The sequence below is a fragment of the Varanus komodoensis genome, unplaced genomic scaffold (genome assembly GCF_004798865.1).
Source record: "Varanus komodoensis strain SLA01 unplaced genomic scaffold, ASM479886v1 scaffold1, whole genome shotgun sequence".
Classification (NCBI taxonomy): Eukaryota; Metazoa; Chordata; class Lepidosauria; order Squamata; family Varanidae; genus Varanus; species Varanus komodoensis.
Genome location: NW_025335268.1, coordinates 80,917,010 through 80,943,032, shown reverse-complemented (window position 1 = coordinate 80,943,032; position 26,023 = coordinate 80,917,010). Strand labels below are relative to the sequence as shown.

The following is a 26,023-nucleotide window of genomic DNA, read 5'->3' as shown; positions in this document are numbered from 1 at the left end:
CAACTAAACCAAGATCCCCAAATCCAGGAAATTCAAATGTAAGCAGCAGCATTTTGCAAAGAAGATCTGAAGCTTAAAGCAGCAAATTCAGGCTTACAAAAATAGTACTTTATGTGTGCTTTCTTTCTGAAGAAATAGAAAAACCCACCTCTCACATCATCAACAAATGGTACCCCATTTGTACTAATTGCTACATATAGCTACCACACTTACATTGCTACAGCTAGGACCGCTAGAATCAAGAATGTTCACCCATGAATTGTTACAATGTGTGAACCAGACCAATATTATATCAATTTTATAACAGAGAAGTAACAAGGATGATAACATTTTCTCTAACGCAGACATAAAGTTAAATTTACTTACACATATAGGATTAGTAAATTTGGAAGGTATTTCAGGGGAGAGCCAAAATCCCCCCAACTCAATTGGACTGAAGAAAAATCCAAGACACTTTAGGTGAGGGAAAGCTTACCTTTCAATAAAATGACCCAAGATTCTTAAGAGGAAAAATAACTTTGCCACTACTTTCCTCCATAGCCCAGTAAGTCCCTTTGCAATTTCAGACACAAGACTGCACGGAAACAGTGCAATGGTTTGCTGTAGCATAATTCCTAGTGGGCTGGGGAAGGTGACTGAACCATATTAATCAAAATTAATATTAAAATTAATATTAATTACAAATTAAAACACACTATTGTGGGCTGCAATATACAATGATGGGTTTTAAGTGTCGTTCATATCTAACCGCATGTGTGCAAGCAAAACATTGCCTTAATTGGGAGATGATCTTTATCATGAAACTGTAGATGACAAATGAAGAGGGAAATCTGGTACTCAAGGGATGTCATTACATATTCTATTTAAACTATAAATTTATTTTTCAAGCCTTTGAACAAGCCTTTATACGTTCTTCAAAAGACACCACAGTTTTCATTACAGTGCCAGTGGCACTAGTATACTTACATCTGATTTTACTTCCATTACAACCCTATAACCTATAATCAAGGGGGTTTAAGAGTAAGTTATCTTCAGGCCACATTCATGCATATCAAAACTTCCTCTGAATTTATTAATTTTAAAAAGAGACAAGCAAACATATGTACAGTAATACGATTTTTCTGAGGCTGTTTAAAAGGGGGAAAAACAAAGAAAGGTTGGTTTGCAAGCACTTCTTGAAGTTGGTTTGAATCAGAAGGACTATTGATACTATCTCTTCCATTTTTTAAATCAAAGTCCACTATACAAATGGATAATGGTGCATTGCCACTGATCTTCACATGGAATCTCCATCTATCCATCATCATGACAAATTTCACCATACAAAGGAGCAGGAAAATTATCTACTTATCTCTTTGGAGCCTCAGGAAAGCTCAAGAACAGAGCTGGCATAGGCTTTCACTAGAAATCAGCACACTAAAACTATCCTTGGCTCCAAGGCTTCAGGCCAGTCAGTACAACACAAGCTGCCAGAAGGCATCCAGTACTGCAGAGCCCATAGGTGTGATGTACAGAGACCACGAAGGAGAGATTGGAAACTGGTAAAGTCCAGAGACGGACAGGTCTGAGGCTATCAGTTTGATTTTGTCTACCTTTTGTTTGATGGTGCCCCAGACCAAATTTATTCAGTTCTTGCTATTCTTCCAGCATAATTTTTAACCTTCTGCTAATGATTCTTTTCCACCATAGCAACTAGTAAGTCTCCAGTTCTGCAAACATGGTACTTGTGACACCAGGGGATTCCATTGCTCTGAATGCTGATAAATGAATGAACAATGTAGACTTCTCCTATATTTCTCTGGAACAAAGACACATTGTCTACAAACTGTAACATGCCAAATTCATGAATGAGCAGTCATTCCAGTTGGCTGGGACCAACTGCCATTTCGCTCCTTCTTTTCTACTACTATCTTCCCCAGTGGCCAATTCATTTGGCCAATAAACATATATCTAACTAATATAATATCCATTTTCTTGCCTCCCAATATATGTTTCTTCTGTATCAGCCCTATCAGTAATGTGAAACTCTGGGCAGAGATTGCTTTAAACCACTGCATGCCTTAAAGAACTTAAAAGTTGTTATTTTAATATGGTCAATTACAGCTTACTTAGGGAAACAAGAAGCTGACGTGTTGTGGATCGAATACAGAATAGGTGAGGAAGTAATTTGTTAGAAAATCCATACAAAAGTTCATTGACAGATGAGTAAAATATATCTATAGCTAGCATTTCAGAACACTCTGTGTAACATATAGACTTCTGTATGAATTCAATTTAAAATTTCTAGCCATCACAACTACAGAGACAATTCAGGAGATTTTGTATTGTACTTGAGTTTTTAGAGGTCAAAAATTATGCTATTATGGAAGAAATGCATAGCCAGTAATGCACCTTGGCTTCTGCCAAGTGAACATAAATTAACTTGAATGTTCGTGACATACAACTGAAATACACAGATTAGGTGAAACACTATATTTCTAATTCCGATTCCCTGTGACTCTTGCTACCCAACTAATCGCTCACCAAAACTGAAGCTCTTTTTTGGCAGTATAAGATAAATACTGTTACAAAATGACACAAGTTTATGGTCTAGGGGCCTAAGCTGCAAGCATATGCTTATGCTTCCTTCTCCTCATATGAAAAAGCAAAACATGCAGACAAGGATAAAGATAACACAAATAACTTGGTCAGTTTATTCAGATAACCATAGCTCAGAGTAGAAAGATAAATATATGTCCATATTCTACCATATCACTCAAAAATTGCTTCATCCAGACTGTGCCTTCATAGCTAGTAAAATGTGCATTTTTAATCCATCAGCATAAAAATGCATAAACACCACTTGTTTATCCGAGGCAAGCTTTCAACATTGTGGGCATTCTCCCAAGCAGCTTCCAGCTCAAAATCTCTGGATTTGTATCACTGACCTGAACTCAGCTATACTTTATATCAATCTAAGGCCATGTCAGCATCAGGTCAATTTTATATTGTTAAATGACAGGATGATCCATATACTGCAAGTAACATAAGGGTCAGGAGAGATTCAGGGGAAAAGTTAAGCATCTTTCCATTGTAATCATGGGCCCCTCAAAATAACACAGGTTATATATCACAATGCTTCTTTCCGTCAGCACAAATGCTAGGGACTCTGAAAGATGCCAAGGTTGATAGCCTGAGGATGGAAAAAGCAAAATTCCCACACCCCTGTTCACTTGGCTCTCCTACATGATGCTCTCAGCAAGCACATGAGCAGGGGAACTGGCAGCCTGATGAAGATGGCTCACTCTGAATTCTGTTTCTCAAGTGTTGAGAAACTGTTGCTTCCATCTAAAAGAATTACTGAGCCATTTAAAGACAGGGGAAAATAAATTCTATCAATTGGTACACTTTGCAATACTAGAGCAAAATACGGTAATAAATATAATAGCTCAGATCCTGAGTTTGCTTCCACTGGAGGAAGCATCCTTTGAGTTGTGTTCCATTCATGTGACTGTCCCACAGCTAGAAGGGAAGGGGCAGAGCTTTTACTCTTCCATCTTCCCCTGTGGAGTCTCCTCTGGAGAATGCACTGGGACAGTAAGGAGTGCAGAAAAGGGAGGAAATAAGTGAATCTCCACAGTTCTACCGTTTTCCAGTCCCTTTCTTCTGCAACAAAATCTTCAAAACAACCAACTTTTCTTGCTGATTTACAAGAAGAACATAGCCTTACCTCTCCTCGGTGGTATAAGTGATAACCTAATGATCTATATTATGCATATATTTAAAAAAATCTGAAAGCTTTCCAGAGCATACCACAAATAGAAATGTATATACGAAAGAGAAGGGTAGATTACTAGTACTTTAAAAAATATTCAGTGAGTAAGAAAAAGAAATATTCTTGTGATTGCCAAGAACCTCCAATTGCTGCTAATTTAACTCAGTGATGATTTGAAATTAAGTTTTTTGATTAACACTTTGCATAATTCAATACAATTATCAATAACTCATCCTAATGGGGAGCAGACACTCCATTCTTTAAAGCTTTAGCTACTGAAAATAAGTTTTATCCTGCCATATTACACAGAAAGCATAAGTACCTGCTATAAATTGATATTCTGTATGCTACAATGTAGCTTGCTGTAAATGCGTGCCTCATTACAGCCAAGAAAAATAATTGCTCCTGGCTTGATTCTTCAATTATTAAGAATAGAAATCATTATTGCAAGAATGAAAGACCACCCCCAGTTAAAGAGCACTCTCACAAATTGTTACCACCAGAAGGTTCAGGAATAAATTCAGGGACACAGTAGGGACAACTTTTCTTAAGAAAATAATTACTACCTAAAAAGCATAAGTGCCATAGTTCCAATGCAAGTAATATGCAAATACTTCATTTTAGCAAGTTTACCTTTAACAGTGGTCTTTGGCTAAATCAAGCAGGTACGCTTAGGTTCATCCCTAAAAGCAGAATAGGTCATTTTTCTATTTTTTTCCCTTACTTCCTCAACCTGGAGAGCGTATCATTTGGCAATTCCTAAACTAGCATCATTATACTAATAAGGCTCATCTTTTGATTTAAATTTGTCTGCATGCACACAAGAAATAACCACCAATGCGATCGCATAAAGGCACATGGGTTTTTCAATATATGATAATCTTCATACCACCACCCTAAAGGACAATTTATATGGTAAAAAGTCAATCTGAGAAGGCTGACTAGTGCATTCCATTGAAGGCATTTCTTGCATGAGCATTTGATTCATGCAAGGGCAAAAGGCAAATTATAGGTACCACAGAAAAGCAACAAACTATTACCAGTATATTTTCAGAGTTGAGACACTTTCATATCACTTGAAAATTACTCTGAACATGATTAAGTATATAATGGTTGTACTTTCAGTGCAATGGCATAAAGATATTGCATATATAACATCATATAAACAACAACTTAACAAAAAAGTCACGGATAAACATAACCCGATAACCTAACTAGACTGTGTCTGGTAAGCTAACCGGACTGTTTTCCAGGGTTTCTCTTTTTCCTTTCCAGCAGAGCATAATTTATACACTTAAAAAATATGGTCCATTATTGCGGCCTAACAGGTTTTGTCATGATATAGGGAGTTTTCTATGAAACTTGTTAACAAATTGCATAAATGAATTTGCAAGAATTGCATGAAGCAAATCTGTGAAAGGCTTCTACCCAAGTGAAGAGCTGCTTCCAAAATGACCGAGTCCCCTCTTCCTCTTGTTTTCCCCAAGCTTGGAGTCCACCTTCCGGGCGGACCATATTGCATGTAAACCAAACAGTGAGAAACACCTGATGTTACATAAATAGTATGCCCCCTTGGCCTGGCACTGTTCCAATGGTCTAGGAATTTACTTTTCCTCCTCATCGCTAGTTTTACAGTACCTCCCTCCATGCCCAAGACAGTTTGGTCCTCAAGCACTGTCTGACTAATCTTGCTCGTTAATTCTGACTTAGAGTCAAGAGGTTAAGCAGAGTCACCTGCCAACTCCTCCCCTCTACCCTTTTTATGAACATCTGAACTGTCTTGCTGGAAAAGCTGTATTGTGAAAAAGCTCAGCACCATCTCCACACAGTGCTCTTATTCAAGCTGCGTAAGCCCAGCATTCAATCAGTTCCACAATTCCTGAAGTTCTGATCCTTGCTTGCCGGCCGGCCAGCCTGCCTTCACTCTTACCTGGTTCTCATTATCAAAATAAGCCACCACCCCTTATTTAAACTGTGGGCCATACCTGGAGCAAGTTCCACAATGCTTCTTGTGTCTCTGGTATCCAGCAGCATTGCTCAATACTCTCCGATAAGCTTCAACAGCCCACTGATTACTGGAGGGGTTTCCCTTCTGAGAAGCCTTACCACACCTGTTCAGATGCAGATCATATGACAAACCATGCCTTGTAAGGATGGAAATTATTTCCTGTGCATGCCAAAATTCAAATAAGCCTCTGTGACTTGAACTGAGCAAGCAAACCTCTCTGATTTTGCTTAGTCTTTTCCCTCCCCAACTCTAATCAAGCAAAACAGTAGTTGTTTGTTTTGATTCACTTTGCCCTAACTTCCTTTTACTCTAAGCTCTTCTTCTGATTTTAACTGCATCTTTCTCTTCTTTTTCCTCCAACCAAACCTCCGACTTCAGCCTTCTGCAAATTTTTGGACTCCTAAGCAGGTCATGATTCTTATGAAATAACTAAACATCTGACCATTTGGCTGAAACTGACCAATAAAAAAACTAATTCTCATAATATTCCAAGCTCAAATTAAATTAAAAAAGGAAGACAGTTCTATTCCTTCACATCATTGCTTAGTGCTGTGTGCACAGGGAAACAAACCCAGAGGGATCAGCAAATCCAAAATGAATCTAATGCAAATGTCTTCATATTGGCAGTTGGAAAAATATCAACATTGTAACTACTCTTAGGAAGAGACAACATCTGTAGAACTATATCAAACAGAGATGAGGAAAGATAAAGTTTGAGAGCTAATTAGCAAAATACAAATCATCAAATGCCTAGAGCTAAATGACATTCACCCAACATTTTTAGGGTTTTTTTGTGCCCAAATGCTTCAGATATGGCTTGAACTAATTTTACAGATCGCTTAGTTTATTTCACTGCTGCTTACATTATTTTTATAAAATGTTTTGCATTTTGTGGTTTTCATATTTAAAATAAAGGTGAATCAACTGAGGAAGGGACTGCTTGAACAGCAAAATTAAAATGAAATAGGGTAGTTGACCAACTCAAATATGAAATTGCTGTACATTTCATAAAAATACATATGTAATAACACTATTTAAAAAGTGCTAGACAACCTATTCTCAGTCTTGGATAAATTGGAAGAAAATTATAAGTAGTGACACAGAAATGAGAAAGCCTTGTTGGGAGAAACAAAATCAGCATGGCTTCAGCAAAGGAAAGTCCTTTATCTCCAAGATTTTAGAAGGGACAGTATGGTAAACATCACAGATTCTCAATAAGTATCCAGCTAATGAAGAAAAGGCAAAAGGTTTTGCAGATACTGCAGTTACTTCAAATAGTGTTATAGGAAGCAATGCCATAAAAAGAGCACTGCTAAGACCCTGGGTCCAACTTCATGCAATAGACTTTTTAAAGTAACATTCCGCTGCAGATGTCAAATGAATATTCTGGATATATTTTATGTATTCTTCATATTGCAAATAGCTACAGCATAGTATGAGAGAAAAACATCAATTTCCAAAAATTGGTCAAGAAATGAAAACTGTTGACATGGGGAGGAGGAAGTATCTTGAAATACAAGCATGCAGAGCTTTTACTGACCTCACTTCAACAAGGCAATATCCAATAAGCCATCAACTTCCATTAATTAGGTCTCTAGACAACAATTTTCAAAGACAAATAGGAAACCGAGGATCAAAATAATTATAATACCTCCCATTGAAAAAGTTGTTTGGTATGGCAATGGCAACTATGGACAATACTAATATATTCTACACAATGTAGGCCTATTTTTAGTTTAAAAGAAGAAAAACCTCAATTTTCATGTTTCTACTGCCATGTGTAAGAATATTTTTATCTTGGTCAAACCTTCTAAGATGAGTTACACAGTCAATAATTTTTAGTACTTTCTTAAAGAATAAAATACAAAGAAATCAGAAAAGAAAAAAGGGAACGAATGCTAAGGGATCTTAAACAAATATAACATCATAACCTGGCAGATTTCCCAAAAAGCAAAGACTTTTATTTTTCTATCAATCAGTACTTTGTTGAGGCTTGTAAAGAAAATAATTATAGTTTTCAAAACTAGTTTTTCAATCACTTCAAATCAACTATATACGATTGTGCAAGATTTACATTAAAATATAAAGTATCAACAACAGGTTCCACTTTGTTCCATATTAATTGGACTTCCTATAATAAAAGTTCCATTTATCATTAAAGCAGTTTCATTTTTTATGTTAGGTCAGCAAGTCCTTTATAAACTGCTATTGTATCAAAACTTTTATTACTAAGTAACAGGAATAGAATACAAAGTGGAATTCCATAGAAGTTAGTTCACAAAACTATGTATTTCTGCTACTGCTACATTTTTAGTACAGCAAAGAAACAAAAGGGATCCTATTTGCAGTCCTGATTTAGCAGGTGCTTATCTCAACAGGAGTTTGATTCAGGGCTCAAGTCACACTGTATAGGAGTTACTGCAAAAACATCACATTGTACTATTCAAGTTTTGAGAGGAAAAATAACTGAGCAAATTAATGATAAATATTGGCGGCCATCTGAACAGCCTGATGCTTTATCTTTATTTTAACAATATTTTTACAGAGGTACTCCTAATGCACGATTTCTGAAGTGATCTGCATTTAACAAAATGTAATGACATACAGTGTGGGTATCACTTCTAAGAAATAATTCACCTCTAAGAGATATTTCAGAATTCCTCAACATTTTTTTTTAAGTTTCAAAAAGTCATCATCTAAAGATATCATCATAAACCAGACCACAGACACTTAAATGCGGGTAGCAATGTCCAGGCGAACAGATAGTTCACCAGTTTCTTCAAAATAAAAACATCACTGTTTGTATGAACCAGACTGTAATTGTTTCCAGGTAAGTGGCCAAATTGCTCTCTGCCTTCCAATGCTGGTATACAATTTAGATTATCAGATTAAGTGCTCCGAGTCAGGACAGACAGCTTAGACAGATGCGAAAACGGAAGGAAACATTATGGTGCTTGTGCACACTCCCTGCTGGCTGTATTGAGCCAGTGGAAACAGCACCTTTGCCCTTTAAAGCCAGGAGAGACTAAAGCCTGGTGGTCATAGTACTCTGACCCTTTCAATTTACCGCTTCATAAAATTAGAGCTACTCAAACAAAAAAACGGTTACAAAGTCAAAATGCTGTGACTTTCTTTTTCATTCAACTTCAACACTATTTTGGGCTTAAAACTGTTGGGACTTCTGCATTACAATTAGATTTTATTACATAAGATGTGCTTTGGAAAGCAAAACTTGCTAACTTGAAAAGTTATGAGACAAAAGGCTGTTGATGTGTTTGGTCAGAGAGAAGGGCAGCCAGATTCTTCCAGATAAACTGGCACCCTTGACCTGCTGTGGCTGAAGGTGAGGAATAGCTGTACTTGGAGAAAGCCACATTTGGATCAAACGTTCTGGTCATCCCAATAGTTCCCAACTGCCTCACCTCCAACTTACAGTAAGGGGATCAGACATAGTAATCCCCCTCCATGAAAATCAAAAGGCATTAATGAAAAATTAAGGTCATGCTTGAATTAATGCACACTTTTCAACAACAACAAAATACGTAGGAAGTGCAACAGACTTATAATCCACAAATTCATAGTAGCAGGTAGTGGGGAGCATCCTGAACATGCTTGTGTACCAAGATGCCTCTCCTCGGTTCTCCCTCTCACACTTAATGACTTTTTTCCCAGGAATCTAAGTTTAAACCCAGCACACACATGCCTTCAGTTATTAATTTGCTCAGGTTTAGAACTACCTAACTCTGTTTGCACACATATCCAAATTAACTGTATTTGTATTTCATGCACAGGGAAACATGAATCTTCCAAATAAAGAAGCAAACCAACAAAACACCATGCACTGCAGTGGCAATTATATGCTATGAATAAAATCTGCCCATTTAGAACAGATTTGAAGTGCCCAATCAACCTTTCCACATATACAATGATTTAGTTATATTCAAATTTGTGATGTTACTTATTTAAATGAATGTTCCGCAAGAGAAACTATATTATCCAAAATTAACATTGTGCTGCCCTACACTAAAACCTTTCAGACTTTATTTCTTGTGTTTAACAACTGAACTTTTTTCTCTATTCAGATTAGCTTCACTGCAATTTTGTAACCAGCCACCATATAAATTCTATATATTCAACATTTTTCACTATATTTTCTAAGTTTTTTTCCAGTTTCCTATCCCTTCAGCTACTTTGGTGTAAAATTAATCCTTAATTAAACTTTTGAATTATGTACAATATCAATAAAAGCCAGATCAAAAAACACTTAAAACTCAAAGTAATGCAACAAACACACATCATCATTTTGTTAATGAAAAATTACATTACATATAGCAGCAAGATTATAAAATATTGTAACTAATTAGCTTCTCTCTTGCTGTTGTTGTTGTTAGTCGCGAAGTCATTTCCGACCCATCCTGACTCCATGGACAACATTCCTCCAGGCCCTCCTGTCCTCCACCATCTCCCGGAGTCCACCCAAGCTCACACCAACTGCTTCAGTGACTCTATCTAGCCACCTCATCCTCTGCCGTCCACTTCTTTTGCCATCTATTGTTCCCAGCATTAGACTCTTCTCCAGGGAGTCCTTTCTTCTCATTAGGTGGCCAAAGTATTTGAGTTTCATCTTCAGTATCTGGCCTTCTAAAGAGCAGTCAGGGTTGATCTCCTCTAGGACTGACCGGTTTGATCGCCTTGCGGTCCAAGGGGCTCGCAGGAGTCTCCTCCAGCACCACAATTCAAAGGCCTCAATCCTTTTGCGCTCAGTCATCCTTATGGTCCAGCTTTCACAGCCATACACTGCAACTGGGAAAACCATAGCCTTGACTATATGCACTTTTGTTGGAAGGGTGATGTCTCTGCTTTTGAGTATGCTGTCTAGATTTGCCATAGCTTTCCTTCCCAGGAGCAAGTGTCTTTTAATTTCTTGGCTGCAGTCCCCGTCTGTGGTGATCTTGGAGCCCAGGAAAATAAAATCTGTCACTAACTCCCCATCTATTTGCCAGGAAGTGAGAGGACTGGATGCCATTATCTTAGTTTTCTTACTGTTGAGTTTCAAGCCAACTTTTGCGCTCTCTTCCTTCACCCGCATCAAGAGGCTCTTTAGTTCCTCTTCACTTTCTGCCATGAGAGTGGTATCATCTGCATATCTGAGGTTGTTATTTCTCCCAGCAATCTTAATTCCAACTGGTGATTCATCTAGCCCAGCCTTTCTCATGATGTGCTCTGCATGTAAGTTAAATGGGCAGGGCGACAGTATACAGCCTTGCCGAACTCCTTTCTCAATTTTGAACCAATCAGTGGTTCCGTGTCCAGTTCTCACTGTTGCTTCTGACTCACATATAGGTTTCTCAAGAGACAAATAAGATGGTCTGGGACTCCCATCTCTTTAAGAACTTGCCACAATTTGTTGTGATCCACACAATCAAAGGCTTTAGCATAGTCAATGAAGCAGAAGTAGATGTTTTTCCGGAACTCCCTAGCTTTCTCCATGATCCAGCATATGTTGGCAATTTGATCTCTAGTTCCTCTCCCTCTTCGAAATCCTGCCTGTACTTCTGGTAGTTCTCGGTCCACTTACTGCTGGAGCCTAGCTTATAGGATTTTGAGCATAACTTTGCTAGCATGAGAAATGAGTGCAACGGTGCGGTAGTTTGAACATTCTTTGGCATTGCCCTTCTTTGGGATCAGAATGTAAACTGACCTTTTCCAATCCTGTGGCCACTGTTGAGTTATCTAAATTTGCTGGCATAGCCTCTCCCTTAGATGACCACAAACTTTAAACTTAATGACCCCAAATTATAAGTTTCCAAAGCATGTTTACAACAATACTGATTTCAGTCTATAGAAAACTGATAATATGCTAACTATGTCTGTTGGCCTGAGTGGTGATTTTATTGTCATTGTTCTGATTTGAACCTTGTCTTAACTATAGATGTTTCATTATTGCTTTAATCACCTATTTTTAGTTTAGTTTCTACGAAGGTAAGCAAACTCAAGATAATAGCAATAGCAAATTACTGATACCTATTTAAGTGTGAATGAGGGGTATACTGGACAAGGCTTTACCCTACTCATATCCTTTATATCCCTAGTAACACCCAGACATCTGCTATCAAGTATTTGGGCTCCACAGCTATTGCTCTTAAAAACAAGGGTTTTTTTTTTTCTTTTTAGAACACTGCATCTATTTTAACCAGTTGTTTGTCCACAATTATAATTGAAGCATATCTCTTGCCAGTTCTACCACCTTGTGATATGCAAGTCAGAACAGATAGATGAATTGTTACTTTTTTTGTAAGAGTAATCCTAAAGCTATTTCTGAATTTATCATCAGCCATTACGGCAGACAGCTGAACCCACTCTGAAGATACTAGGGAAATATACCCCAGAATCCAGAATTATCTGCCTTCACTATAAGAAAATAAAGACTACACAAAATCAGTCTTACAATGTTACTTCAAACAAGCATATCCCTTATAATTATAGAAGCTGGAAGTATTTAAGATCAAAACAGGACCTGAGAGCAAATGCAGAACATTATATCAATATCAGCTGCACAAACTACAGGTTATTGACTCAGGGCTGTTTTTCCTCTTCAGTAAAAGAAAGACTGGGATAAATAAAGCTTTTTTTTCAGTCATGCATATGCTGTGTAAAAGAATTCTAAAGCAAGTTAGTCAGAAGTAACTCCCAATATATGCTATAGCATTTACTCCTTAGAAGATAAAAGTTGGATTACATCATTAGCAGAACACAGCAGATATTCATTAGAACACAAGCAAAATGATACACCTGCAGGGACAAGGGAGTCAGAAAATAGTTACTTGGCACAATTGTAATTCAACTATTTGAATAGAATAATAAGGCAAACAATTTGTTTAATTGATTAATTCTCATATTAAAGCCATAGTAAAGTAAATAGAAAACTGAGATGAAACTAAATTGGTGCATTTGTTATTACTGAGGACAAAATTTCTCTACCATTTTCTTCATGGTACAAAAATGTATGTGACCATGTTTCACTTATTTTTTTATAAAAGCCTCCAGCGCAAGCATGCAAAAGCAAAATGCACAAAGTAATTCATCACTTTTGAGTCAAAGAGAATAAACAAATAGAATATCTTTTTTATATTTTATTTTTAAAAGGTTACAAATACAATAAAAGGAAATAGCAAAATACACTTAAAAATGTGTGTCTGTGAAAAAGAACCAAAGAAAGTATTTTTAAAAATCACACTAAGTGCACGCCTCCACCAGGACCATTTTTGTATATTTTTTCCCTTGATATTTCTGCTCTTTCAGGAATATCTTCTTTCATCCAAAAATGCATTGCATACCCTCCCCTCTTATTAATTTTCAATAACCCCATATATTGTTAAAACCATTCTTCTTTATCAGTGCTTTTTCACCCTAACCCCACACATCAATTTATCATTAACAGTTACATTCCAAACTTCTTTCAATTAACTAAAGAACCAGTTTCTCCCTCCAGTTCTTCACTATTATCAATTTTGCTGCTGTTACCAAATTTAATATTAATTCTTTAATATTCCATTTTCACAGAATATTAACAACAATACTATAGAAATAGTATGTCTATAAAAATAAGTAGAATTCAAATTGGTACTTGAATGTAGAAGGGACTGAATTCCTGCAATTTCTGTCTTTAAGTAGTTCTTCCACTATGGTTATATTCATATTAATTGTACCAACAAATGTGAGATAACATATCCAATCCATGGGTTCAGTTCCAAGCTGGCCTAAGCAGCACTTGCACATTTTGGGGAGAAAGACTGTAACATAGTTCATAAGACTGATGCATTTCTCAGTACAAGTGACCACACATATTGGATTATCTAATTATTTTTTGGATACTATCAGCTTATAAACTCTTCAAGTCCCCTCTAGTATGTGCAAAAGACAATGAAAGTAGATGCAGCCTTACCTCACTTGGGCTGGGTTAGAAAGGACTTGTAGAATGAGAGAGATCCCATTCCCACCACAGATATTACTTGAGTGACTTCCATACAGCTTAAGGAGTAACCCCAGCAGGAGTCAATGCGCTAATACTACTGACAGTGTAAACCACACTTGCATGATATCATTAGCACGTGCTAGCACAATGGCACATTCTGCAGAGCTAAAAAGGAGGCTACTCTGCTTGAAAACAAAGCACACTTCCCAAAACACCTTGCTGGTATCACAGATTTATTGTCACGGACACCACAGTTCTTACAGCATCAGTGTAAGTATTGCTTTAGTCTAGCACTATGTGGAAGGCCCTAGAATGCAGTCACTGTGAAAGCTTTCACATACATAAATATAATCCTATTATCAACAGAGTGAAACTTTTTGGAAGATTTTTTTCCTTTTTTTTTTCTTTTACGAAAGAAACACACACCTATTTTTGGTACTGCTGAATATACATTCAAAGTAAATGGCTCAATTGTCCTAATTGGAACTCCAAAAATGGTTTATGATTACTTGACCAAATAGATGCTGCCAGATGTTGTGTATTTTTCAAATGTCTCTGCACAGTAAAGGGCATATAACTTCATTCAAAACAACAATCTAAAGATGTTATTGCCAGATGGTAAAACTACCAATGAAAAGCAAACTACTTCCCTTTAGTTTTTCTAGTCCTCATATGAACCATTGCATTCTGAATTCCAAGTGTGTATGTATAATGGTACCAAACATTTTACACTATGCTTTCTTCACAATTATAAAACTAATCACCCAAGTTTGGCACTGGATTGAAAGGCAATACATTTCAGATGGTTCCCTGACATCCTACATAATGAAATTTATCTTAATTCATTTAGCTATGCTGCAGAATAAATCTATAGCATTCTTTTTCCTGCTAAAAAAATCTTCAACAAGTGCTATGACAGTTTATAAGCCTTTTTAGAATTTCATAACATAAAACATTTTATATTATGTTGTTTTGTTGTTATGTGCCATCAAGTTGTTTTCAACTTATGGTGAGCTACTGAATAAAAGGTCTCCAGAATATCTTATTCATGGCAGCCCTGTTCAGATCTTGTAAATTCCAGGCTGCGGCTTCATATTTGGCCTTCTTTTTCTAGTTCTGCCTTCAACTTTCCATAAAGAGTGTCTTCTCCAGGGAATTTTGCCTTCTCATGACATGGCCAAAGTGTGACAGTCTAAATTTTGCCAGATTTGCTTCTAGGGAAAGCTCTGGTTTGATTTGATCTAGGACCCACTTCCTTGTCTATCTAGAAGTCGAGGGTAAGTCTCCTCCAATAACATGTTTCAATACATCACTTGTCTTCCTGTCTACCTTTCACATGCGCACAGATTGATCTGGAATACAGTAGTGTGGATGTATCCTGACCTTGGTCTTCAGTGAAATGTCCTTGTATTTTAATATCTTTTCTAGTTCCTTCACTTCTGCCTTTCCAAGGGTCAATCTTCTCTGAATTTCTTGGCTACAGTCTCCATTTAAACAGATGATTGAGCCGATATATATAGAATCTTTCATAATTATAATTTATTTCTAACAATAAAGATCTGTAATTCTTCTGTAATCATTGTCTTAATAGTCAGCTGCAATCCAGCTGTTGCATGCTCGGCTTTCTTTTTCATCATCACTCATTTCACTTCATTTTTGCTTTCTGCCAGTAATATGGTATCTACGAATCTTAAATTATCATTTGTCTTCCACCAATTTGCACATTTTCCTCTTATTCTAACCCAGGTTTTCTTGTGATATGCTCTGAATACACAATGAACATAGAAGATAAAACACAGCTTTGTCTGACACCTTTGCCTAGGAGAAACCGTTCTTATTCTGACCCAGCACTATCTTCTTGCCCAGAAGTCAGTTTTACACTTCAGGACAATCAAGTGCTGAGGCACACCCATTTCTTTCAGGGTCATCCATAGCTTCTTGTGATCCACACAAAGGCTTAGCTGCGGTCTATATAGCATTCACTGATTTTTTTTTTCTTGGCGCACTCCAGTAGCCAATGTATATTTGTAATCCTACCTGAATGCCAGGCCTTTGTTGCTTCTTGTAAGGTGATATTTTTTGTTGCAACACCCTGAGCATCAGCTTTGCTTGCATGAAAAATTAATGCAACAGTCCTACAGTTGCTACACTCTTTCACATCTCTTCTTGAGGCCTGGAATGTATACTGTATACTGTTTCCAATCTGTGGGCCATTGTTATGCCAACAAATATGGAAAACAAAACATCATTTTACTGTACAACTCTGTATTCAAAGTGCTAGAGTCAGTCTCGCAGAGGTTTTCAAATGACAGCATTGGCTAGAGAGAAGAAAAAAGAATAGCTAGGAACAAGCCTTTGAAAGCTCCAGCATTCATTTGGGATTTTGTTTATTCATGCAACCTATGGTGAAAGCCTTCCCAATAGAACCTAGGTATACTCCTCTCTGCTGTTGTTTTGCCTGCAGGCAAATTCTGATTCATTCAAGAAAAGCGGTTGTTGGTTGTTGAACCTTTGCTTTTTCTTTTCCTTTTTTGTGTGTAACCATTGCAGTTTGATTGTATTTTAATACATAATTTTAATCTATGTAGGTTGATTGAGAACTAGCTTTTAGAAGAAAAAATAGTGTACAAATCAAATGAATTAATTGTAGCAGTGCTAGCATTCTTCTCAAGTTACAAAAATCAAGCTGTAAAAGGATGTGTTAAGAATCAAATGTTCACCTTTTCTTTGTCTGCCACACATGCAAAATCACCTATACATCTTAACTATCTAGTAATACTTCAAAAATTAAAATGTAGTTATTCCTATTCCCTCAGGGATGCGCTTCACAGTAAAGAATGTTCCATTTTTAAGCTGCCTAACTAAATCTTGTTACATATGTATTACAGAAATCAGACTCTGAAAAGAATTTTAGTACAGCCCATTACAATTCCGATAAACTTGTACTGCAATTAATTAACTATTCAGGCTTTCAGTAAAAAGTCAGCTAGGAAAGTGGGGTGGGAACAGGAAAGAGAGAATATGCTGTGTTTTCTGAACTTTGCACAATGAAAGGGGCAGCCAAGCAATATGTCATTCCAGAAACACCATTACAGAACCTCAGTCAAATCCCAGTCCTGCCCTTCCTGGATCTACTGATCATGCTCCTTTTCCATTTTTGTGCCTTTTTCCCCATTCTAAAATGCTGAAATACATCTCCTGCTGCTAGCAATTCCGATATGCCCCCTTTGCCTTCAGCCCTGCCACCACTAGAAAGCGGCTCTCAAGAATTTCTCTAAGTGGAATGGGTTTAATACTTTATAGCATATACTTCAAATTACTGCATCTTTGAATACAACTTGTCTTCTTAGAGAGGATTCACAAGACAACAGTAGCTGCAATATTGTCTAAAATACCTTACAATTTTAGGCAACTAACAAAATGCTGCCTATTTACTGAAACAAGGGGAGAGGGCTGTGTTGGATGTTGGTGAATCACATATCACACAAGCCTGCAATAAAAAGATGCAAGTTGAAATTACTGTGAAAACAATGTGTGTTAAATTAAGCTACTGTTCTGAACCTGTTTAAATTCTAAATGCCAAATAGGTTGCATAGTTAATATTTAAGCTAAAAATACACATGCACTGTAGTAGGTACAAAAGGTCAGGCCTATTGCAGCTGTTCTTTAGAAAAACTGATAAGGTGAGCTAAGACCTCATCAAAGTCCCACCTCCTAGAGAAATATGGTTCACTGATACACAAAACAGGGCCTTTTGTGTAGCAGCACCCCAATTGTTAAGTCTCCAATCTAGAGTTTAGCTTGTTTGTTCTTTACTATCCTTTAGACAGCTTAACAGTGGAATATTCTTCTACCAATCCTGAAATAGTTATCTGTGTGTATTACTCTTGCTTATCTATGTTTGTTACTCTTTTACTGGTTTATATAGCCAATTCCTTTAACGGAGGGACAATCCAAAAATATTCCCAATAGCCAAGTACAAGAAGCAACTTTCAACAATACATGTTAATGTCATGCTGACAAATATTTATCATACAAAGATTACATTTTTCAAAAATAGTTTCTCCAATATTTCCACACATATTTTGAAAACTCATTTTCACACTAGTCAACATAAGCAGCATGACATACAGTTCCTACACAAATTCATGTAGCAATCCATTACACAAATATTCCATGGCAAGTGGAAACCAAGGCCTTGCTTAATACTGTGATTCACAAGGCCATGCATTTGTACCTCCAAAAATGTCAAGGAAACTTTGATCACTATCTAGCAGATAACAAGCCATCTACTTGTTTTTAATGAAATGTGCACTAGCATGGTAAATACTGCACATTCTCATTGCCATAGCTCAGAACTATAACACATACAGTGGACAGTCACCAGCATCTCCAGGCAGGGCACACAAACTCTCTATGTAAAATGCTTTCGGCATGGCTACTCCAGGACAACAGTGCTCATCTAGCTGGAGCAAGGAGCTGTTTAAGTATGAAGCAGCTTCCTATGTTCATGTGAACAGATGAAGTCTCCTGGATCATGGATTAATTAATCTACATTTTCTGCCATTACATGCAAACAGACCCATTACCTGGATCCTGAGTAAAATATAATTTGATGAAAGATGGGCTTCCTCAGTATTCCAGCAACTGCCTACAAAAGCTTTATAATGTAATTGTCACTGCAGTGCTTACAAATCTGTGATCTGTCTGTAACATTGTCATCTTTAATATCCTGAACTGAAATTATTTGCCTATTTTAATGTATCTGAACCTCCTACTACTAGTATCTTGTTATTCCCATTCTATTCATTCCTTATCCTAACCTGTTTTATAAAACTTACTTAGAACAGAGTCCTACTGAAATCAATAAGGACATGCTTCTGAACAAACTTAGGTAGCATGTGGCTGATGCAGATCAACTGTGTGTTGTGGATCAGTGTCACCGAATTCAATGGCACTTAATTCAAAGAAAGCAAGAACAGATCTCTGGCATCAGTCGCAACCCAGGTCACATGACTGCAGTCAATTCATTTTAGTACAACTGCAAAAGCAACCTGGGACCCTCCAGATGTTTCAGGATACAATTCTCATAATCTCTAACACTGGCCATAATGGTGTTTCATTAGAACTATAGTCCAGGTTGTCTACCCTTAAAGCAATCATCTTATTTTTACGTCCAGAAAAGCCACACTTAGTGCCATGCCTACGTTGCGCGGCGTTCCCCATACCTTCCTTTCCTATACACCCTGTGCGGACGTTCAAATCATGCACGTGGTGGTGACCAGGGGAAGATCATTATGGCGAAACGTGGAATTTAAAGCAGGCAAGTGAACGGATCACTTCCGAAAGTAGGGCAGCCAGAAGCAAACACGGCTGCCTGCTTTCCCCTTCTGCTCCCTTTTCCAGAACAGCAAAACAAAGTGAGTTTTCGCCTTTCTAAGCACGTGTCACCTCGACGTTTGCTATCAAAGGGGAATTGGTGGGGAGGGGAAGAAAGAGGAGGAGAAAAGCTGAACCGCACATACAGAACCTCCGCCTTTTGCGCAGCGACCCCACAAGCGAGGGCAGCCCGGGGGAAACGGCCGCCTCTGCCGTCCCCTGCCCGAGGCATACTCTCCAGCAGAGATCGGAGCACGGGAAGCACGCTACACACCCAGGAGGAGGCCGTCCATGTCAAAGATGAGGTGAGTGACGGGTCGCAGCGATGTCGGCCGCAACGAGGGCTCGGCCATGGTGCTGCAACAGCGCCACTAACCAGCCGCAGCGCAACCTGGACTCGGGGCAAAGAGCCCGAGTCGTGCGCGCGCACCACAGCGCCGACCCCTCCCTTGGACGAAGGAGGCGGAGCCTAAGATGGCCCTGGCGAAAGCGGAGGCTGGGTGTCGGGCGAGGCTTTTATTGCGCACGCGCCTCAGATAATTAGCTCCTTCCTATTTCGCGAAGAGGCGGTCGCACCGCGCTTTCTGCGCATGCGCCGGGGCAGCCCGTCTCTTGTCTCTGGGTGCGGGGCAGAGGTGTGCAGTCGATCGCAGGGATGCCAGCATTACTGCGGGAATGGCGGGGGGGGGGGTTGTTGGGGCAAGTCAAGTGTGTGCTCATGCGCGAAATGCAGCTGTTAGCACCTCCGTGGAGTAAGGAGCGAGGGCCGGCAGTTGCAATTGTATTTCGAGCCATGGAAGGAGTAGCTGAAGTCTGTCTATTCCTCGCTGCACTGTGGGGAATGGGGATTCTCCTCGCACACTTCTTAAGGAACCGGGGCTGCTCTTTTGAAATAACAGCGCGATCCTATAGAGCAGGGGTGGGCAATTAATTTTCGTATGGGGCCACATGAGAAACTTTGACAGTTGTTAAGGGCCGGACCAGTACACTTACAGCTCTGCTCAATATGTGTCTCTAAAAACAGTAAATGAAACATTACAATGATACAATGAAAATGTGGAGCACAGAACAACACTAATGAATATTCACAATATTCATTAGTATTAACATTACATGAAAAGCAATATATTCAATTTAGCAGATCCTTCAAAATAAAAGCAGTGCAGTTGTATTGCTTGCATCTATATTACGATGATATATATTTGCATTGGCTTTTAAATAGCCAGTGAGCTCATGCGGGCCAGTCAGGGTCAGCCATCGGGCCGGATGTGGCCCGTGGGCCGTACGATGCCCAGGTCTGCTATAGAGGATCAAAGCAGATGCTACTTCAAGGCTACAAACCCATGCATTTTAGACAGGGAAAAATAATCCTGCAATAAAGAATTTCCAGCACACTGCAAGTTGTAAGACTTTTTCTGTCTAAACTCACATAGAATTGCACCCTACCTTGCAAAAACGTCTTAATTTTGGGGTGGGGAGTGGGTAGAGTAGCTCCAGGGAGCCTGATCAATAACAGGAGTTGAGGTGGGGTTGGGGGAGGGATAGCAGCAGGTGGCATGTTTTAAGATCCGCTAACTTCCATATAGATTTGCTTAGGCAGGCAGGTTCCATTTATAGGCAGCTAGAGAATGTTAATAGTGCATATGGGGAGAGGAGGCATTTCTTACAGGAATGGAGAATTGGGATCAGACATTTGGCAAACTTATTTGCAGCAGTCTTTTCCAGCCTCGTGTCTTCCACATTTTAGTTAACAATGCTCAGGTTGACCATGGTTTCTGCTTGCTGGGCCTGATGGGAATTGAAGTCAAAAACATAAATACTGCAAGGCTGGAAAAAGCTAGTCTGTTATTTCTTTTAAAGATGTGCGTGTTCCTCCTTTACCTGGGAATCTTGCTGCATCGTTTGTTTCAAATGCAAAAGCTGCACTGTGCCAATGAGCTAGGCACTTCCACAGCCTCATTTAAGCCTGGCATTTGACCTTATGGAAGTGCTTTAGTTACACAATGCCATATGGCTGTGCATTGTGAAACAGGCAGCACACAATAAAAATGGAAGAGAGACTATCATGTCTTTTTTCAGCTTAGGGTTGCCACCTTTACTAAGCTCAACCCATATACATTTCTAGTCAGAAATAAGCTTCACTCAATGAAGTGGAACTTACTACCAGGTAAAAGGGAATAAGCACTTGCAGCCGTAACTAACTTCTGTATAGATGAAATCAAGGTTGAAGTTCTAGCTACACTTACTAAGGGGCAGTAAACCTCACTGAACACACTGAGATTAAATTCCAAATAAACATACTTTGGAAGAACTTCTCATGCTTTTACCCATGTGCCTAGCCAACCATTTCTCGGCTTTATCCCTTTGTCACACAGATATCCTTGAATATACTTTTTGCTCCAAGGATTTCAAGATCATTATACAGAGATTACACGGCTTCATTTGTCCGTGTAACATAGGTGCTAAAATATGTCAAGTTTATACTCTTAATCATTCTCATCAGTAATTCTCATTGAACTCAATGGGGTTTACTTCTGCCTAGGAATAAGCTATAAGATGCCCAGTGAATTTTACATTTGTTCTGCTGTTTGCATCCACATTTGCATCAAGTAGCTGACTCCCTATATCCCAACCTCACATGTGTGCCCATGTGTTTAATTTCTCATTGTGCCCATTCTCATTGTGTCACTGCAAATTATTAAATTTCCCTATACTTAATACAGAAATATAAACCCTACCACATAAATCCCACCACAACGTCCTTTTATTTATACAACGGTCTGCAGCTAATAGAAAAACCTTCTCAATGCTCCCCTAGAAGAGGGATCCAGGATATCCCTTCTATAAGATGAAGGGGTTTGCTTGTGGAATACTCACTGCTGAATTTGGGGAGATCAGGAAGCTATTGGGAAGATGCCGTGGGAAGGAGAAGGTGGTAAAGTCCACTTCTGTCAATGCAGTTGATCCAACATCCATCTGAATATAACCATAGATGTTCTAGATGTCAGTTCCCATCACTCCTGACCATATTGACTGGGTTTGCTTGGTGTTGGTCCAAAACATCTGGAAGGTACCAGATGTAGAAGGAAAGCTACTATAGGCTTTCCTTGAGCACCAAGATTTCATGGATGGCTGGGGGTAGGGAGTGGGAAGAATTATTGGCACCTTAAAGGCTCACACTACTTGATATGCTTTTGTGGATTAAAGTCTACTTAAAGTAGCAGATGCAATATTTTCTAGTCTTTGAAAGCTTTAGCTACAACAAATTAGCTTTTGTTGCAAGTTGATTCTGGCTGAGAAGTAAATCCCACTGATGCCATTGGCATTTACTCCCAAATAAGTGTACATGAGATTGCAGTTCAGTGATTTCTGAAAATTTGAGAACTACAAATATAAAAAATATTCATTTAGTGTACTAAACATCATTTATCCAACAGTCTGAAGGATGTTCACAAGGTTGACAATCAGAAGTTATTTTTGGTAGGAACTAATTTAAATGGCAGACCTTCAATAAACAACAAACTGGAGACAACCCGGCTTGGATCATAGGGCTTTGATTGTTTATTTGTGCAACTTTGTATGTGACTTTAATGATAGTAGCAATTACAGTTTAATAAAGTGCACAAAGTGGATACAGTTTTTCTGAGAATCTACAGAATGATGTTGACATACCAAAGATGAGAATGTTGACAACATAAGAATAAATAATAAAAGGGATTTGTAACATCATACAACCTGAACTGCATCTGTTGAGGATGGATGGACTTTTATGTTGAGAGGCAGGCAAAAGTGAGTGCCAGATGGAACTGAACCCATATTTCTGTCTTGCCATAAAACTCAATGCTCTAGGTAAAAGCTCTTAGTCTAATTGAGAGGTAGGCAACCTTTTAGGCCTGCGGACAACTATGGCACATTGACAAATTTTTCTGGATGACATCACAAAAGGGCTGCCTTGAGAAGTAGATCAGAAGTCCCTTCTTCTGCTTGGTGGCTAGAGCTGTCCTCCAGCAAGCCACCACCCTCATTTTCTAAGAACGTCTTAAGCCCCTATGTGATCTAGAAACATTAACTGAAAATGAAGATGGCAGCACCTATAAACACTTAGTTTGCTTTGAAGCAATCCCAGCTGCTTTAAAAAAGTATTAATAAAAAGTAGTGGGGTGATGGCAATGAAATTAATAATAAGAAACAAATAGCAAATACATTCTGTACATTTGAGAAATACAGTCTCTTTGAAAGTCTGCAAAACACAAATCTGTGCTGAAAATGCTTACTTGGTGGTTCTGTTCTCACTTATTGGGGAAAAACAACCTGGGATAAATGCGATGGTGTATAAAAGGGTATAAACATGTTTTGGGATTTATACTGCTTGCCATACAGTTACACCTTTTGAATACTGGCTTTCATCCAGAGAAACAACAGTGACACTTTTCATTGCTATCATCACTGGAACACTCCACCTCAATTTCTAGCTGTTCTATGACCAATTATAAAAACCACTAAATTTATGGTGTTGTCAAATTAGGATATGAGCATTAACTTGAACCACTGTATTATTCCTATTTCTTTTCTTCTGTGAGAAGTCTTTTTAAATGTGGCTGTTATCCTCTGAATTAATGATATATTAGAACCTTATTCATGTAATCTCTTGTCATCCATTCCTCTGAATAGGGATGCCTTGTCAAAACAAATAAAATGGAATTCAATTGGTTTCCACTGGTCTGGACATTTAGGCTTGGTTGAGTGGGGCTGTTTTCACAGAAGAGACTAGATAATTAACTTAATAGAACTTCAAAGTGTGCTCATTACTTACTTTCACAGAGGACAGCTACAGTAGAAGAGGTGTCCCACACATGAACAAATTCAGCTGCGTAACAAAGGAATCCTGGACCTGGTCCTTCGCTAAAGAAAAGACAAATCCCCATTTCTGTATGTCCAAGCAATACTGAATATGTCACTTAGGTTTCAATGGAAGAATAGCTCCAACTAGATAATGTGATACAAATACAGAAAACTTTTCCTTGGGATATAATGAGGCATGACCTGTTTGAATAACAGTTGTGGGAACATTCTGTGTAGGTAAAAAAGTAGAATGATACCTAACGAGCTATGGCTAATGAGGCAAAACCCTTTACCTCTTGTGTGTTCAGTGAGATCGATGGACATGAGCATCAGAAATATCATCCTGTAGTTAGTCTCTGAAGGCAGGCCACATCTACATTTATATTTCATGGCATGTTTGAAGTACTTTAAAACTATCATTTTTAAAGTAAGACAATTTGATTTTATTATCCTGTCACATGTACTTAGAACAAATTGTGCAAACCAGGTTGGAAAAGGTTGCACCATGATCTTATGGGTGTAGGCAGACAAAGTTGCTTGGTACCTTGAAGGGTAAAAAGCTTCTTTACATTCCACTTCTGGATATTTATTTGGGACCTTCTCTGAAGCTGTAGGGTCCCCACTTACCTAGAAGTAAGTATCATTGAACTCAGTGGGACTCCTTGGGAGATACAACTACTGAGGTGAATTATTCGTGAGCCTTCCAAATATTCTAACTGAGCAATCCAATACAAATTGAAGCAAAAAACAAACTTCCATAACTCGTAGAAATTGCCCAGTTAGCATGACTGCCTGGGGAACTCTGGGTGTTAAAGGACTTTTTTCTGTCAAAACTTTCATAGAATTGCACTGTTAAGACCCTGAACTTGGTCTGCATCTCTTGAATGCAATTTACTAGGTCCCTGAAAACACCACTGTTCGGATTTCATCACAATAAGAAATTATCTACCTAGGAGTGGACACATCTGTTGGATTTGCTTTCTCCCTCATTTAAGATTTCATGTCTTAAATCTCAAGTTCATTCCATATGGAATAATGAAGAAACTTGGCAAATAACTACCAACTACAAAGACACATTTGTGACATTTGATAAATTTGTACTAGAAACTGAAATGCAATTACCACCAATTTGCATTGGACAACTTTTTTTAAAGTAAATTTTATTATTATTTTCTACAAACTAAAAAAAAGAAACTAAAAAACATCAGTCATCAGAAAAATTAGACCTACTGGGTCAGCCCCCTATTTTTTTTTAGAGCAATCCGTAGAAATATTCAAATCTACGCATAGTCCCGTTTCTCTAGCCAATAATAAAAAGAGTTCCAAGTTTGATAGAAGTATCCTCTTTCTCCTTCAGATACAAAGTCAGTCTGTCCATTTCAGCACAGTCCAGAATCTTTTTTAAAATCAGTTCATCAGTGGGTAGTTCTTCACTCTTCCAATGTTGGGCAAATACAATCCTTGCCACAGTAATTACATGTAGAATCAAAAACATTGCTTGTTTATCAGCATCATCAGGTACAATGCCTAGTAAGAAGACTTCAGGCTTAAATATTGAAGATTTTTGTAACATTTCCTCAAGCCATTTATGCATTTTAGCCCAATATTTTTTTTTGCCTTATCACAAGTCCACCACATATGATAAAAAGTACCCGGTTTATGTTTGCATTTCCAACATCCATTTGACATATTTGGAAACATCTTTGCTAATCTATTTGGTGATAGGTACCATCTATAAAACATTTTATAAAGATTTTCTTTATATGAGGTTGCTAAAGTTACCTTGATATTTCTTTCCCACAACTTTTGCCATTTCTGTAACTCAATATTTATTTGTTTGTTTGTTTGTTTATTTGTGATATTTATATGCCATCCTATTGCAAAAGCCTCAGGACGGCTTACATAATAAAATACAAATATCAATAAAACTAAATGATAACATAATGTCAACATAAAAATCAACATGAACAAATTGACCCACTCTGGCTGCAGTTAAAAATATAATATTAAAATACCATATTAAAACTTATTAGACTATTGATGAAATAAAAAGGTCTTAACCTGG

The 26,023-nt window shown here is 38.0% G+C and overlaps 2 protein-coding genes across 4 annotated transcripts in view; one reads left to right on the top strand and one right to left on the bottom strand.

Annotated features, from left to right (window-relative positions):
• The window catches only part of LOC123024630 (pseudouridine 5'-phosphatase), a 54,388-nt gene extending 34,868 nt beyond the window's left edge, over window positions 1-19,520 (bottom strand). The window contains exon 1 of the mRNA XM_044432616.1: window positions 19,391-19,520. Coding sequence (XP_044288551.1) covers window positions 19,391-19,469 — 79 coding nt within the window. The 5' untranslated portion in view covers window positions 19,470-19,520. The remainder of the gene's footprint in view (window positions 1-19,390) is intronic.
• STS (steroid sulfatase) overlaps window positions 19,272-26,023 on the top strand; it is a 112,109-nt gene continuing 105,357 nt past the window's right edge. For 2 of the 3 annotated variants that reach the window (XM_044432587.1, XM_044432578.1), the window contains exon 1: window positions 19,272-19,421. The gene's annotated coding sequence lies outside the window, so the exon portion shown is untranslated. Of the gene's footprint in view, window positions 19,422-23,937; window positions 24,046-26,023 lie in introns of all 3 variants that reach the window. The other variant, XM_044432594.1, reaches the window with a different exon arrangement.